This window comes from Bos indicus x Bos taurus, chromosome 16 (assembly GCF_003369695.1).
Source record: "Bos indicus x Bos taurus breed Angus x Brahman F1 hybrid chromosome 16, Bos_hybrid_MaternalHap_v2.0, whole genome shotgun sequence".
Lineage (NCBI taxonomy): Eukaryota > Metazoa > Chordata > Mammalia > Artiodactyla > Bovidae > Bos > Bos indicus x Bos taurus.
The window spans coordinates 24,534,597-24,552,885 of NC_040091.1; the positions used below are offsets into that span (position 1 = coordinate 24,534,597).

At 41.2% G+C, this 18,289-nt stretch overlaps 1 protein-coding gene across 2 annotated transcripts in view; it reads right to left on the reverse strand.

The window, feature by feature from the left end:
- Positions 1 to 434: 434 nt before the first annotated feature.
- Positions 435 to 18,289, reverse strand: part of DUSP10 (dual specificity phosphatase 10) — a 41,174-nt gene continuing 23,319 nt past the window's right edge. Inside the window, exons 3-4 of one of the 2 annotated variants that reach the window (XM_027564488.1) lie at positions 5,409 to 5,780; positions 435 to 1,697 (exon numbers count right to left, since the gene is read on the reverse strand). In XM_027564488.1, the coding sequence (XP_027420289.1) occupies positions 1,432 to 1,697; positions 5,409 to 5,780 (638 nt within the window). In that variant the 3' untranslated portion in view covers positions 435 to 1,431. The remainder of the gene's footprint in view (positions 1,698 to 5,408; positions 5,781 to 18,289) is intronic. The other variant, XM_027564489.1, reaches the window with a different exon arrangement.

The window sequence follows — 18,289 nt, forward strand, 5'->3', positions numbered from 1 at the left end:
CAATATTGATATTGTAGGGGTCATACTGTAGGGGTCACAGACATTGATCAAAGAGCCACTGGGGAGATAAGAGAATTCTAACCAATCAATCTGGCAGTGACCTGGTCACCAAGGCTCAAAGGCTGGTGTCAAACCTCACACCTTTTTCAAGGAGATTACCTGAGGTTTCCCCTTTGTAAGAGGAATTACATTGGCAGAAGTGGATGGCAGGACTGTGACAATAGAGGGGACCATGACCTGGCCGACTAGAGCTTTTTCACTTCCTTGCTAATTCTCTCTGCTTCACACTGAGGCCAGAGAATATTTCCTTTCCCTCATCTCTCTATCCCTGTATCAAAAATTTGTGTTTACTTCCAGTTACGTTACATGGACAGCTTATAAGAGGTAAGAGATGCTTGAACTTGAATTGAGGAAAAGAAGAGGAAATAGACACATTTCCAAATGATTTTCATTTATATAATGAAAATAAAATTTTTACACAATCAACAGAAACACACCAAGATTTTTTGCGAAAAATATTTTTAAATAAATTTTTGTCTTTTTTTTTTACATTCTGATATACATATGTAACAAGGTTTATGGCACTGTAACCAGAATCAAATCAAAGAGAAAAAAAAAAGGAAAAAGGTGGGAAAGAAAGTAACTGGTTTTGTTAAATTCCTTTCTATCTCCAAGCTGGCAACTTTGCACTATTTGTCTATTTTTCAGCTGCCAGCTCTAACTCATTTGCACACTCAAAACACCATATTATTGCACAAGAAGCCATTGAAGGCATATGGTATAATGGTCAGTTCCTTGCTATTTGAAAAAAAAAAATCTCTTAAACACAGAGAGGGAAGAAAAGTAATCCAGAGTATGAAACACACAAAATCAACAGTATCCTTTGTCTCTTTAAAGAATGTGAAGGGTTCTTAGACCACTTAAGCTGCCCTGGTCTTCTCTTTGCACCAGTGAGCACAGCAGGGCTTGGTTTGGTTGGGTTTTTGTTTTCTATAAGGACAGGTCAGGCAGATCCTAGGTCTTCATGATTCAATGTCTTTTCTACTTACTTTGGGTTCTTTTTAATTGGTTTAAAGTATAGTGTCTTCGGTCTATGAACCTGCACAGACTAGTTAATCGTAAACTCTACAAATAGCTTAAAAGGAAAAGGGGAAGAAACAGGTTTTATGATATTTTTATTGTTGGCTTAAAAAAATGACTTCTTTAGACTCCCTGCTTTGTCAGTTGGTGGGAAGTAAATCTCAACGGCATCAAAAGTTAAATTCTTCTCACACTGGTTAAAAATAAAGTTTTTAAACAAGTTTGTTTCCATTCACAAACTTTACCCCCATCTAAAAAAAGAAGAAAAAGAAAAAAAGAAAAGAAAGAATCCATACTCCTTCCTCTTCATCTCCTGATGGAGAACAGTCATCCTTTCCAGCCAGACTATGGTCACACAACTGTCTCCACACCCATCAGCTTTGGTGTAAGGATTCGTGGTGTCACACCATTGTTCAGGTCTTCCTCAAACTCCAGCAACTGCCCCATGAAGTTAAGGTTTGGGGAAATAATTGGTCGTTTGCCTTTGACAAATTTATATGCATCAGTCATGGTCATCCGCGTGTGCTTCATCAAGTAGGCGATGACGATGGTGGCAGAGCGGGACACGCCCGCCTGACAGTGGATGAGTAGCCCCTTCCCACACTGGTGAGCTTCCTCTGGAATGAGGGAGAAAAGCAAGAGGTGCAGGGCAGGGGACAGAGAGATGGAAGGAGAGAGGTTAACGTTTATCTAGACTTGATGATGTCATATTCTATAGAGAAAGATGACATGAAAATGGTTTGGAAACTAAGTATAATTTCCTACTTAATTGTGTCTGTTTATGGCACAACCTCCAGAACTGGCTAAAAGCAGCATTAGCTTGAATAAGAAGCTTATTTTACATTTAGAGGGATGAGTAGGTGAGAGTCATTCACCATAATAGTGGACTTCACAGGTGATGGTGGTCAACTGAGGAATGAGTTGTGACATAATCAGCCTAAATGTAGTCACTGGTTAAGCAGACCCTTCTGATTAAGGATGTTAATTCCCATCGTCACACTGTGTCATTTATCGAAACTAGTGTTATTAACAATGTCTCTCCTACCTGTGATAGAGAAAAAGCACTTCTTTTTTTTATATTGTAGAACTGCTCTGTACAGGAACTAGTATTAAATAGATAAGAGTGTCACCTCCATCTGAACTGTCCAATCCCCTCACATGCATACATGATGTTCTAACATGGTAATGATATGGATGACAGAGGAATTCCAGTGCTGGCTCAGAATCCAGGGCAATCGAAAAAGATAATACTTTAAAGGTTTTCAGATATATTAAAAACCCAGGAGAACAGCTTGTGGGCACTGTCTGAATGGATTCTCAGTGACACTTCTAAACTATTGGGTTGGCCAAAAAGTTCGTTTGGGTTCTTAGAGTATACAAATACCCAAACAAATTTTTTGGCCAACCCAATAAAAGTCATCCCAAAGACAGTATCCCTGAAAAATATACCAATTAGAAGATTGGGAAAGGAGTATGTAAAGGAGAGCCAGATTTTAACATAAACTACTTCTACTGGTTACCCACTTATAGATCAACAAAACAATCATTGAGCAAATTTTCAACTTAAAAATTCAGAGATTTGACTTACTTCTTATAGATAACAGTATTTTACAAAAGCATCTCCTGTTTTCAATTTCTTCTTTTTAGCACACACTATTTAACGGCCTCCACCCCAAGAGTGGAAAGCATGGGGGTAAAGAAGATGAGCCACAAAGGGCTAGGTCTGGCCATGGTTCCACCTCATAGAGGACCTTGCGTGAATCCTGTAACTGCTCAGAGGCTCAATCCTCCTATCTGAATAATGGGAGTAATACTAACCAGGCATAGAGGAATACAGGAATAATATCAGCCAACGCAGCAATAACCAACTGTCATAGTTAAATCCTAAACCTAGACTCTGCTTAGTTTACATCAAACTCTCTGTGGATGCTATTATGTTTCTAAAACAGGGTGTATTTTTCTTAAAGCAAGACTGTAAGATTTCAGTTTACTCAATGATATAACAATGAAAATTTAAAAATTGTGCCTGTGCAGGGTGTGATGTGGAATTGTTTCCAGCCTTTAATGCTATTTATTTTTGTTTTGTTTTGTTTTTAAAAAACTAGGTAAGCCTGAATAATTTATAAGGAATGTGGATGCTTTGATTGAAATCCTTAGACCCTAAGCACATCTTATGCTACTCATTAAATAGAAAACAATTTCTTAACTTCCCCCAACTGGAACTAAGACAAAAAGTTGCACTCATGACATTATATGCCAACCAGGATGTTCCTCATCTACTTGGATGCAAACTTTTCTCCCTTGGGGCTCAAGATTTGATTCAGATATCATTAACAAAGAGTTTAAGGTATCTTTGCATCCACAAGCATTATGCATTACAACTATTGTAACACTTGACTTACAGAAAAATCCAAACAAATTTTCTGGCCAACCCAATAATAGAGCCTTGTAAACACTGCCCACACTTCTGGCCCCAGTGTCTGGCCTTGGAGTCAAGAGCATTAGGCTCTGGTCCCTTCTCTAACACTAAAGTTCCTACAATCTAGGAGAAGTCACTTTACTTTTCTGAGTTCAATGACCATTCAGAATTTCCTTCCAGATTGAACATTCCATAGGCCTGCAAAACCAGGCAAGATCAGCAAGAAAATGCCTGGGCCAAGTGACCAGAGCTGCCAACTCTACAGCAAATCTACCTACTTCAGTGGCTGATAAATCCAAATTTTTGGTTTTTTTTTTCTGACAAAGGAGTATTGAACTTGAGTGCATTCTTCCTGAGACAGAGGCCAGTGACAACTTGCTACAATATTTAGGAAAAGGACTGGGTCACTCTTTTGTAGTAAGAAAGACTAGAGTCACTTGAGAAAAAAATTGTTGAGTGCCAGGTCCTCTCCAAGTGATCATTTAAGCCTTGCAACAGTTTGAGGCTTAGAAGCAGCAAAAGTTAAAGTTGAGGATTAGGATTAGGCTGGTCGTTGCTTCTCTGTGGAGATTAAAGCCTGCTGCTGCTAGAATTTTCTCTCCTTGGGAACTACACAGGCTATACCATTCTCTCTTTCCTACTTCAATGAGCCTGGATGAACTAAGGAAATCTAGTATCATCTCATGAGCGCTCAACCTCACATGCTTTGGCTACACAACTTTTAAGAATGGAGAGACAAAGCAAACAGAAGGGGAATACTACTCCCCACTCCCCCCACCACCTTTGCACTGATGTGATACATAAAGATGTTCACTATAGCACTATGTTTCTGAAAAATATCCTTCAGAAACGATCCTTCAGCAAATGCTACCTTGACCTCAAGCATTGGCAATTAACTCAAGGTAAGATGAGATGGCTGGATGGCATCACTGACTCGATGGACGTGAGTCTGAGTGAACTCCGGGAGTTGGTGATGGACAGGGAGGCCTGGCGTGCTGCGATTCATGGGTCGCAAAGAGTCAGACACGACTGAGCGACTGAACTGAACTGAAGGGAGACATGGATAAGCTTAGAAGTCTGTGTCATACTTACAATACAGCCAGCACTCAGTACCTGCAGGGCCTCGGTTCCTGCATCCCTCTACTCCTGTGGATAAAATCCACGGATGTCCAAGTCCCTTTATATAAAATGGCACAGTGCAATCAGCCCTCCATATCCAGAAATTCCATCAGTGGTTGGCTGAATCTGCAGAGGTGGAACCTGTGAATCTGGTGCTGTGCTATGCTTAGTCATTCAGTCATGTACAACTCTTTGCGACTCCATGGATTGTAGCCTGCCAGGCTCCTCTGGGGATTCACGGGAAGCCCATGGGGATTCTCCAGGCAAGAATACTGGAGTAGGTTGCCATGCCATCCTCCAGGGGATCTTCCCAACCCAGGTCTCCCTCATTGCAGGTGGATCCTTTACTGTCTGAGACACCAGAAAAGCCCACCAGAGGGCAGGCTATATTTAACTCCCTACAAGATGCCAAGAAATCTCAGTAGACCATATACTCACGCACCTGTTTTGGCCACCAACTTCTTCCTTTCTACCAATTCTTTTGATATGATGTCATAGAACATCTCAATGCTAACCCCTGCCACTTTTTCACTGGGAACTGGAGACATGAGGTGGTCTCACTGAATGGATTCCCAACCCAGTTGAATGACTGTACTTTGATAACCATGGCTCCAAAACACTTGCTGGGTTATGACTTAGGAGAATACCCTGCACCAGGTGGGGGAGCCCAAAAACACTTCCGTGGAGCTTTTCTGCAACTCAGGCAGAAATCTTGGACCTGCTATCAAAGCAAAAAAGCCGGAGGGAAAAGGAAGCCAGAAGACGAGACTTCCCCATGGGAGATAGTTACCGATGAACTCAAAAGCCTCTTCAAAGTACTGCCGCAGGTTCTGCTTGTTGCTGTCGGTGGCCGGCAGCCGCTTGTAGTTGAACAGGCCTTTCTCGTAGTGGTAGAGGGGCAGGTGGGTGGTGACGTTGATGACGTAGCCAATGTTCAGCCGCTGCATCGTCTCCAGGTCCTGAGCGTCCTGCTCGTTGCCAAGGAACAGGAAGGGCAAGATGGGTGTCAGCTCCGCGTTCTCGATGTCGGGGGTGCTGGGGATGGATTGAGGTAGCATGCTCGAGGCCGCAGACGCGCCGCCCCCCACCTCCCGGCACTCTTGGAGCTGGAGGGAGTTATCACAGAGGTTTTCATGGTTCTGCTTAAAACTGCTAAGTCCACCTGGAACACAAACACAGGAAGTGAGAATGACTCCCCCCTTGAACTTCAGAGCTGTCAGAAGAATGAATGCGTGTAGTTGCTTATTGCATTTTTAGAAAGAAAATCAAAACACAAATGAAAGTCCCTTGGGAGACCCAGGACAAATTTTGGAGGCTGCATGCAGTACTTTGGAATTGTGCCTTTTATACAAACTGGGGCATGTTCCCCTGGAAAGAGTTCCACGAAGCATCAGGTAATTTCATTAGCCGCACATTTGATCTGCCCCTAAGAGTCATATGCTCAGTGGCCTATATACAGCCTTGCACTTTAGGAGCCCAGGAAGGCACAGATGACTTCCTCGGGTGTAGAATTTCTGCCAGTAACTAACTGGGCAGTGGAGGTGTGTGACTTGCACCCTTTGTAAGCTCACCTCACCCAGAAGGCCAAGTTTGCTCCCAAACAAGAGAGTGGTTACAAGCAAGGACCTTAGAAGAACCCAGATTATCTTGGTTATAATCCCAGTTCCACCACTTCTTGGGTCTGTGATCTGGATAAGTTAATTTCTCTTTCTTGGCCTCAAATTCCCCATCTGTAAAATGAGGGTAATGGCATATACCTCTTAGTATGATTAGGAATCTGGTATACAGGGATCCAGAGGAGGCAATGGCACCCCACTCCAGTACTCTTGCCTGGAAACTCCCATGGACGGAGGAGCCTGGTAGGCTGCAGTCCGTGAGGTCGCTAAGAGTCAGACTTGACTAAGCGACTTCACTTTCACTTTCATGCATTGGAGAAGGAAATGGCAAGCCACTCCAGTGTTCTTGCCTGGAGAATCCCAGGGACAGCGGAGCCTGGTGGGCTGCTGTCTATGGGGTCGCACAGAGTTGGACACGACTGAAGCGACTTAGCAGCAGCAGCAGCATATAGGGATCCATACAAAGTATGCAAACCTCCCCCTCATCAAATGCAAATCATTTATGGGAATATATATCTTAAGGAAATCATCTGACCAAAGATATCCAGCTAGATGCATAAAGATGTTCACTATAGCAGTATCCGTTTTCTAGAAAGGCCAAGTAAGAAACAAAACCATTTTTGAAAAGAGAAAAGTTGTCAGTCACCCAAGTGCAATATTATGTAGCCATTCAGAGTTGTGAAAGGACCATGAAAATAAAGACTATGTTTCTATTTAATATTAAATGAAAAAATCTGATTCAAAAATGTTCACCATCCACATGATCAAAAGCTTAAGAACCATGCAAAAAAGAGCACTAGTTTAAATTAGGAAATGTATGGATTATAGTCTATTGCTTAAATTTTTTCTTTAATATTTGTTAGATGTGTTTGTGGGTAAGCCAAAAGGATTATTATGAAGGTCAGATTACACAATGTACATGTAAGGGCTATGAAATCAGAGTTGACAGTATTACCTACTCAGTGAGCTCTAATTCTTATCCATCAGATACACTCTGGCCTTGCCTTTGAACACAGGCAGAAGCTGGAGATCGCCTAGAAGCTGAAAGTCATCAGAACACATTTACCACTCCCTCTCTCCTCCAGACGGATGCCTTACTTCTCTCTTGATAGTTTGAGGAGATAAGAGAGGAAACATAAGTGTGAACAGGATATGGTTGTGTTAAAATAAATAAAGGAAGTTGAACTGTTCACCAGTTTCTGAATCTATGTCCTTCTCCATTTCAAGTCTCATCTCTGTCAACCACATCAGGAAGCTCCAGGCTGTACCCCAAGACCAAGTCTCAGTGCTGCTCACAGCCAGTGCACACAAGTTGTAAAAACCCGGGAAATCATTATTTTTATTAAGATGCAGCCATGACTCAAAGATGATTTGAAAGGAGTAGTATCATGACCATCTGTGTCTAAGCCTATTTGAAAAGAAAAACAAGAGCTACAAATTCATTTTAATTAATTTCTAGAATTAAACTCTGCCTTTACATCTTATTAGTTTATTCTGCTATGAAATAATGATTAAAATAAAAAGTTTGTCTGGATCCAAAGGGATCATTTTTCAAGCAGACGGAAGAAATGGAGATTATCAGTAAAAACTTCATTAGTGAATATACCTAAACAAGAATTTGAAATTACCCACCGTCACCAACACAAGCTCCATGAAAGAGACTGAAGAGTTATTTAGAAGTTTGCTCAGCTTTGGCTCCATAAAATCCTAGTAAACAGTTCCACACCAGTTCTGTAATGGGAACCTAGTTCACTTTTTTTTTTTTCCTTAAGAAAAAGACAGTCGTTACACTTTTCCATATAAGATGAGAGGACAGAACAACAAAACAAACTCAAAAGAAGCCTTTAGGGGGTAGGTGGGGGGGGCAGGGAGACTTCTCTGTGTCCTTATTTAGGGTACTCAAGCTGTAATTTGTCTTAAAAGCAGCTAGTTTGGGGGAAAAAAATGCATGCCAGAAAACCACACACACAGAAAAAAAGCAACATAGAGCTTTTTAAAATTCTGTCTCTACACCTCCTTCCCCAATGACATCAGCTGGAGACTCCCCACCTGCCCAGTTGCCATAGCAGTTACACAAAGACATACAATGACATCAGTTGGCATGATATCAGCTCTTTGAGTGCAAACAATACAAGAAGAACTACTTTGTTTAAGGCCTTTGGTGCAACTGTGTTCTGGGGAGCCAATGACGTAATGCTAACAGGTGGCATGAGCCTTCCATTTGCCTAATGGGGGGAAAAAGTCCATGGGGGAGGGGAAGAGAGGGAATTGGAGACAGACAGACACAAAATGCTCCGGATCCCAGGGGGTGCTCACGTGCGAAATTATGTGTATGTTTAAGCCATGTGGGAACTCTGTTCGTCGAATCTTTGGAGGCAGAGTGCATAGAAAAGGAAATATTCTAATTCACACACATTAACTAGACAAGGAAACGTTCATTGAGGGATATGAACAAACAGTCTGTTCAACTGCCAGTCTGCTGACCAATGTCAGCATCAGTTCTCCCTAAGGGTCATGCACAGCAAGATACTGCAGTTAAAGAACTCTGAGGATGGTGCTTACAGCAAAATGAACCAGTAGAATCTTATAGTAGTGGCTTTGAGAGAGATGTCTGTAGGGAGGACTGTTTTCTTCCCTTAGGGCTTTGGAAGTGAAGGGAAGGAGGAGGGCTTATGTGGTTCTCTCTTCCAAAGACTTTCCCTCCACCCTACCTCACCACATCCCACAGAAGCTGAACAGACTAGTCACTTCATGAGGAGTTTTGATTACTTTGTATTTGTTAGGACAACATAGGAGCATTACAAGATGACAACTAACAACTGAAGTGGAAGCAGTGTCGCATGGTGGTTAAGAGAAGGGTGAGAGACAGTCAAATACAGACTGCAACTGTGATTATGTCTCATGAGAGCTGTAAGACCTGGTACAAATCTCTTTTCCTCATTAAGCCTCAGTTTACTGATCTGTGAAGTGGGCATAATATCACCTACCCAAATTGTGGTATAGGATACCTATGTAAACATATGATCGGGCATTTGATAAGTAATATTTCATTACTACAATGTCATCATTGCTGCTGCCCTCACCTTCAGCAGATCTGCTGACTCTGAAGTTTGTGAGAACCCTCCACGCAGTGCCGTGACTCTGAGGCCAGACTGAATCCCAGCGCTGCCAAACACTGGCAATGAGACCTTGTACAAGGTCCTTACCTCTCGGCTTCTTCGTTTCCCCGCAGGTGAAACAGGGTCACCTGCCTTATCGACAGTCTTGAGAATTAAACTGATTTATAAGAATAAAGTATTTTGAAACAATATATAGCACATATTAAGCACTTTTTTCATTACTTTGGAAAACTACCATTTTAAAGATCTAAAAAAAAATTCTAAGACAAATACCATGTGATATCACTTATATGTGGAATATAAAATATGACACAAACAAATCGATCTATGAAACAGAAACAAAATCATGGACAGAGAACAGACTGGCAGTTGCCAAGGGGGAGGAATTTGGGGGAGGGGTAGAGTGTGAAGTTGGGGTTAGCAGATGTAAACTTTTATATATGGAATGGATAAACAACAAACTCCTACTGTATAGCACAGAGGACTATATTCAATATCCTATGAAAAACCATAATGGAAAAGAAAATTTTAAAAAAGAATGTGTATATAGGTGTAACTGAATCACTTTGCTATACACCAGGAATTAATACAACATTGTAAATCAACTACATTTTTGTAAAAAAAAAAAAAAACTAGATATCTCAAAAAAAAAAAAAAAATCTAAAGAAGCCAGAAAAGGAGGAAAAATAAAGTACAAACTGAATGAATAAAAGAGCTTTAAGATATGAGGTTATAATCCAGAAAAAAATCTGCTTAATATAAAGACTCTAAATGATAAATAAGCTAATGTTCCAGAGTTTTTATTTTAAAAGTTTATTGAAAACGAACTAGGAACCAAGGTATCTGAGCAATTTTATAGTTTAAATAATATACTTTTATTATAAAGAAAGCAACAGCATTCTATGTTTCCTAAACAATGAAATCTGATTTCATTTTCTTTGTCCTAGCTTTCCCAAGAAAAGTCTGCATGTCTTTGGATTCCTGGTTTTGCCAGAGGAGAATTGAGTGTTTTCAATAAAATCCCTCTTCTCCCCTCCCTCCCCTTCTCTCTCCTGTGCCCCTAAGTCCCACTGGCTGAGCGATCTCTATAGACACAGAACTGCTCGAAGTTATCAGTGCAAATATTTCCCAGGCATGGGCAACAGAACTGGAGGCAAACATTTCAAACCTTATCTCAAAACCAGGTTCTCTGCCAAAATGAGTATGGTCAGCACGTGGATTCTGAACGGCAACAACAAAGAATACACAGCACCCCCACAAAACACGTAAAAATGCAACTGGTGCGTTTCCTCCAACAGAAGGTCAGTGAGGTGAGAGTACCACTGAAGCAGTGGATTCTAGTTGAAGTGGGAAACCTCTCTCTATAGATGCATTTCAGCTCCTGTAGCTGTTTTGGCTATTCCAGCCCTAGAAACACAAGAGCCCTCGGTAATGTGATTCAGAAGCAGTGCTCTGGGTGGCAAAATAAAGAAACTGCATCCAAATGCAGAATCTATAAGCAAGACATTTCCATCTTTCAACGATGGCCAGCACTTTGACACACCAGCTTTTTGGCTGTACGCTAAGTTGAAAAGAGAGCATTTTCCAGAAATCTAATAAAAATGCTCACTGAAGGTCAGCAAATGGCATGAACATCCAAAGAAAAGTGGAAGGGGGTGCAAGATGGACTTTGCTACAAGCCTGCTGCGAGCATATTCTTTGTCACTTTTTGTCATCTAGATTTTCTTACTGGGTAACTCGTTTTTTAAAGTAAAGTGGTGCTTAATGATAGTAGTTAAGAACATAGACTCTGGATCCAGACTGCTTGTGCTGAGAATCATGGTTTCTCTAACTAGCTGTGTTACCTTGGTGAGTTATTTAACACCTCTGCACCTCAACTTCCACACCCATTATGTGGAGCTAACAGAAGTGTTTATGTCATAGAGCCCTTAATATGGATAAGATGCTACATGAGTTATTACCACTATAAATGAGAAAGCGATTGTTAGAAGATGGGTCCTTATGGATACTATTTTGTGGGTCCTCTGTGGAAACTGGAGTCCATCTGAGCAGACTCTCAAGATCCTATTCTCACAAAGCCTGAATAAATCGGAGCTGACGTCAGGCTTCCAGAGTTGAAAGTCTCAAAGACAGAAGATGGGATTGGGGGAGTGGGGGAGTGGGGGTGGAGGTGGGGGATTGTTTCATACTTTTCAGGGAAGAAAATCACCCACCTTAACAGGAGAGAGGAATATTAGGATATTATAGGATATCAGGCATATAATCTAGATCCACAAAGATTACTTCTACCTCTTATTCTCTAAGAAATTGTCTTCATAAGTCATAGATGCAACAGGGGATTTTATGGTAGGAATGGTTTCAAGTTCAATACCAGAAGGTATCACCTAAACTGTTTTATGATCAGTTGTGCCTCCAGGGAAGGCATATCCTTTCCTGAGGGTGGTGGCATTAAAGAGGGAGAATGAGTCAAAAGTACTGAGTCACCAGGTGTAAGGTAAGAACAAAAGGGATAAAAGAAACGACTTTGTTACCAGGGGAAGAGAGAAACTTAGAAGGCTGAATCCAACCGTGTTGCCGGTGGAGACTGTGAGTCAGAGAAGAGTATCCCTATGACCCTTAAAATGCTGTCATTTCATTGCTTACATGTGAACTGTCCAATGTGTGAAAAAAACATAAGCAACAAGTTACCATAAACGTTAAAACTCTTTAAGAAAAATTAGGATCTTGAATTCAAAGGAGCACATTTTTATTATTTGGGCAATATTTGTGTTCTGGGAAGATAAATCTGTTCATTTGTTAGTCCCTTGCCTCATGGATTTTTTTACTGTCTGTTCTCTCTAATAGGAGATAGAATTTCTCTACAGATGTATTTTCAAAGCCAACTGTAGAAGGTAGTCTATTATATACCAGGCATCAGGGAAAGAGTGCAGGAATAACCTGATTTAAATCCTTTTGTACACAGGACTTAGCTATATGTTATAGGAAGATAGGTGATTTGTTGATATATTTGATACCAATAACTGTAGGTAAGAGATCAATCTCTCTGTCATGGATGGGTGATCAATCTCTTTTTGGAAATAATTTAGGTAAGTTAAAAGATATGTAAAAGGATCTCTCTGGTGTCTACTTTGCTGCTGCTAAGTCACTTCAGTCGTTTCCGACTCTGTGTGACCCCATAGATGGCAGCCCACCAGGCTCCCCCATCCCTGGGATTCTCCAGGCAAGAAAACTGGAGTGGGTTGCTATTTCCTTCTCCAATGGATGAAAGTGAAAAGTGAAAGGTAAGTCGCTCAGTCATGTCCGACTCTTAGCGACCCCATGGACTGCAGCCTACCAGGCTCCTCAGTCCACGGGATTTTCCAGGCAAGAGTACTGGAGTGGGGTGCCATTGCCTTCTCCGGGTGTCTACTTTACCTAGTGACAAATCATAGGTGGAAATTACTTCAAGAACGTCCCTCACAAAACTGTCTTTCCAAAATAACTATTACCCCTATCTTTACATTTAATAGTAATTTAACAAAGTTATATTTAGTGATGTTTTGAGAGGGGAAAAAAAAACAGAAAAGTCTTCAAAAATTTATGCCAGAATATTCTCAAATTTTGAGTTAATAATATGGTCCTTTCATTGAATTTTCTGCTGGACAAAAATCATAATTTAGACTATTAATGCTTACTTGAAATAGACATTCCAGATTATTTGCCATCCTTTCTACTACAAAAACTCAGTAGGTTATAAAATCTAGCACTGTGGATCAGCTAATACTTAGCTATAATATGTATCAAGAGCTATAATAATTTTTGCTCTTTCCTAAATCTTTATATAAGATGCAATGTGCTTTCAGCTAAATATTTGTTTCTACATACTTCTATACTTCTAATTATTAACTTGTTTGGGGGCTCTGACTTCTTGTGTTTTAAAATATATCACTTCCTTCTTTGACAGAATCTTTATGCTGCCCTTAATGGAAAGAATTTTTTTGTTGTTAATTCCTGCCTAAATATTTACCTCAAGAAAGCAAACAGAGTCAGAAAGATCCAATTTCTTAGGATCTTTGATTTATAAAAACTGAAAATGAAGCTTTAATTGTATGCATTCCAAGAAACGCTGACAGGGGCATGTTTTTGTCAAAGTTTAAAAGTTTCTCCTTCTAACTTTATCACCCTATCCTCAGCTCAAAAGCTGTCCCTGCTCCCTCCACTCTGGCCACAATCAGCTTGTTCTCCGTATCTAATAAGTCTGTTTTGGTTTTGTTTTGTTTGTTTATTTGGTTTGTTAGGAGATAGACAAAGTGAAGGGGATGCAGAGGTATAAAATTCCAACTGTAAAATATGTAAGTCATGGGGATGAAATTCACAGCACAAGAAATATCAATACTATTGAATAACTCTGTATGGTGACAGATGGAAATGAGGCTTAGCACGGCAATCATTTTGCAGTGGATAAGAATATTGAATCACTATGTTATACACCTGAGACTAATGTAATAAATGTCGATTATAATCAACAAAACATAAAGTGAGCTGATTTTATAGTATTTAAATAATAGATCAACAAAGCTACTTTAAAAACAAATCAAAACAAAACAAAACCAAACAAACAAAAAGGAACAAAAATGAAGTTGAACATGGAATGAATTTTGAGTTTGGGATCAGCAGATACAAACTATTTTGCATAGAATAGATAAATAACAAAGTCCTACTGTATAGCACAGGGAAGTAAATTCAATACTCTGTGATAAACTATAATGGAAAAGAATATGAAAAAGACTCTGTGTCTAGGTAGAACTGAATCACTTTGGTGTACAGCAGAAATGAACACAACATTGTAAATCAACTATATTTCAATAAAATGAATTTTTTTTTAAAGTTACCTCACTACAGAATTGGTGGAGAAGAAAGCTGGGGATTAAATTTCAGCCTGCTGAAGTAACTCTCAACTGCACACAAAAAAAGCAGTTTCTTGTTACTACCCTTGAAGGGTGGTGCACTTGTGTTGCCCCTTCTTAGCATTCGTACTTTAAGGCTTTAATGAGTAACTAGTGTTTGGGATAGAGCAGTTTAATTTGTGTGTATTTGAAGAACATGGGCAGATTGTTTGAGAGCATACTTCGCTCTCCAAGTATGTAAATACAGCCTGTTTCTTTAAATCTGTTACCTCATTTATTTACATTAGAACAGAAAGCACTGCCAGAAGCAACAGCTGATGACAGTCATACAATTTTCCACAAAGACAACAATTAAACAGCTTTGTGTTCTTTTAATAAGCAGATGACTTTTCTGAGAGAAGGCTTCAAACTTAAGATCGCTGAGTTCCCACAGCCAGGAACCCCTCAGGTTTGGCAGAAATCACTATGACTTTAAGGAAAAACACCCTTTGGCCCCCAGTCCTGCCAGCCTGCCTGTGTTAGCCTATCTTTCTCCCTGGCCACCCTCCCCCTGCCTCTCTCACAAAACACTTTGGAAAGAAAACAAAAGGGAGCTTCTACCTGGAACATGTCTGATGCTTAAATGTCCAATGAATCCGCAAAATATTTTTGAAACCTATTTTTAAAGAGTTGAAGTGAAGATGGGAAAAGTGGTCAAGCCTCCCTCCTGTCCCCCACCGCCCCCCACCACACACATCATGAGGCCCCTTAGTGTAGAGAACACCATCTTTACATCACCCTCCGCATTCTGCCTCCTAAAAGTTTCAGGAAGCACCATCTGGAAGGCAGAGAGATCAAGCCAGTTAATCCTAAAGGAAATCAACCCTGAATATTCATTGGAAGAACTGAAGCTGAAGCTCCAATATTTTGGCCACCTGATGGGAAGAGCAGACTCATTGGAAAAGACCCTGATGCTGGGAAAGACTGAAGGTAAATGGAGAAGAGGGCAACAGAGGAAGAGATGGTTAGAGAGCATCACCAACTCAATGGACATAAATCTGAGCAAACCCCAGGAGATCGTGAAGGACAGGGAAGTCTGGCAGGATACAGTCCATGGGGTCGCAAAGAGTGGGACATGACTTAGGGACTGAACAACAGCAGCAGCAACCTGGAAGGCAGGGGCTAGGCATAATTGATTTTTCCAAGTCACTTCTTCAGCCTGAGGGGCAAGAGAAGTTGTCCATGCTCCCTTAGGCCAAGCCTGGACTGGTCAGAGCTGACCTCTATGGGTCTACTTGTACCCTTCTTCCCCCAGTCTGTCCAAAGTCCCACATTATGGTCCTTATTTTCATTGGGAGTTCATCTGCCATGAGACTGAGCTTCACATCCACTCACAAAAATGCCAATTAAAGAAATTAATGCAATAGTTTTTCTTTTCAAGACAGAGCTTTGGGAATCAATCAAGGGAACAACTTTCTGCTACAAAGTGTCCCTATCAAACTACAGATTGAGTATATAAAGGGGCTGATAGAAAGACAGCCAAGTTCAATCCTCCTGTTCCTGAAAACATTGAAAGTTCAGATTTCCTTCTGGTCCATCCACATCTAAACTTTACCTATTTCATCCCAGGCCAACCAGTTCCTAGAGAAAGGCACATCTCGAACACATAGCTCAGGCCTATGGGTTTTCTAAACAGACACACCTGATGAACACAACTTTTAAAATCTTTTTTAGGGACTTGCCTGACAGTCCAGTGGTTAAGACTCTGTTCTCCCAGTGCAAGGGGCCTAAGTTCAATCACTGGTTAGGGAACTAAGAACCTGGAAGCATCAACTAAGACCCAACGCAGTCAAATATATAAATAAGTATTTAGAAAATCACTTTTATTTGAGAGCAAGTCCTCCCAGACATTATGAGATTTGAGTGACAGGCTCATGATGCCCCTTCCCTCTCCCCTCCTCTCTCCCTCCCCACCAGTCAGGGTCCGATGGGAGGAGATGGATGATCAATATATAAAACACAAATAAAAAGATAATGATTAATGACGATGAGGGCCATGAGGTGCCCTCCAGGTCTCCGGTGCTGTGAGAGGGGGCCGATTAGATCAGGTTTCAGAGCAGGCCTCTCTGGGGATAAAAAGGGATTGATTGGTTTGGAAAACGGATGGAGGGGAGGGGACTCAGGAGAACAGTTGAGGCAGAGAGGACCGCAACTAGAGGCCAAGGCAGGACACTCATGAGGCCTCGATGACTCAAAGGGACAGAATGTGATGAAGCAGAATAAGGGAGCAAGAGTGACCAGAGGAGGCCCAGGAGTCTGCAAAGGGCCTGAGAGCCGTTAAGCAATTGGGATGTTAATCTAAATCATCAGGAAGCTCCTGAATGTTTAGAAGTCTGTAATATGTGATCAGTACGAGTTTGAAAGGGAAAGAGAGAGAAGAGTGAGAAAAAAATTATTAATAATTTGGCAGATGGTACAGTTTATCTATACTCCAAACCTGGGCAAAATTCATACCCTTCCTTTTGCAGAATACACGTTTTGTACCCACTATGGACTGACTGTGTCTCCCTCTGTCTCCACCCAAATTCTCATCCTGAAGCCCTAATCCCTAATGTGATATTATTTGCAGATGGGACTTTTGAGAAATAGGTTTAGATGCAGGAATGAGGCGGGGTCCTTAAAAAGGAGCTTAGAACCTTATAAGAAGAGACACCAAATACCTTGGTCTGTCCCTCTGTGTGTGTCTCAGATTGAGGACACAGCAAGAAGGTGTCCATCTGCAAGCCAGGAAGACCTCACCAGCACCTGACCATCCTATATCCTGATCTCGGACTTCTAGCCTCCAAAATTGTGAGAAAATAAATGTCTGTTCTTGAAGGCACCCAGTCTATGGTATTTTGTCATGGCAGCCCAAGCAGACAAACACAGCAATGCTTTGAATTCCCATATAGCTTACTTTTTGAAAATATAAATTATAATGCTTACTTTTGAAGTACCACACCCATGGCTGTGGACTGCCTGAAATCTGACCCCTGGGAGCCAGCTCAAGTAGGTACCGTATCTCAAATTCAAGCCAGAAGTGGTCCAAGGTCAAGATGGGAAAGCTGCCTAAAGCATGCCTGTGGAATCTTCCAGAACCTTCGTGCCACAAGCCAGCTACAAGTAGAGGAGCCCATTTCTTCCCCAAAACACATGTCTCCTCATTAGTTATACTCTCCCTGTGGATCAGTGCTGACCCCTGTCCTTCCTGCAGCCTCTGTCTGGGTTGAAGAAAGGTTTAGCTGGAGACTTTCTGTGTATCATGGAGGCCACTCGATACCATGTTAGGGCTTCTCCTCTGTTCACTAAAAAGCTCAATACCGGTTAATCCACCAGGAAGGATTAAAGAAGGGGGAAAAAAAAATCCATGAGATCATGCTGGAAGACTAGAGAGGGAAGAATGTTAACAGGAGAAGAGAGCTATAAAACACAAAGCCATGTTTTCCCTAAGAGCTCAAGCAGATAGTCTCCATGCTTGCTTAGGTCTCTGAAGAGAGGGGAAAGCATTCTTTGCTTTGCAGCGCAGGAGTTTAACTAATGAAGCACTGCTAAACAAACAAACAGAGGAAAGCCCAGGCAAGTTATTCATTAAACAAGCCCACTGTACAAAAGGAAAACTGTTGCTTAATGATCCACCTCCCCTGAGGACCAGCATTTATCTTAGACCCCAAATTAAACACATCACAACTTCACGGCAAAAGTATGTTTCCCAGAGGGATTTAAGTAGAGTCCAATTAAATAAATCTCTAGAAATATCAAGAGCAGGCCTCAAGAGAGAACATATTTCTACTGTGAAACATTCCCATTGGAAATCATGTTCGTAAAAGGTCATCTCCAAACATCCATGACAAGAGGAGGGGAAGAAAGGCAGGAAGTGAGACAGGGTCATGTGAGTGAAGGGTGGGTTCCATCCTTACTATCACGTAGGGAAGCGCTGGGCAAAGAGTGCTGTGAGCATCTCCGCTAGCTGTGGGTGACACTCCCACGTCCAAACAAATAGCTTTTACAAGGATGTGTTTTCATATGATCTGA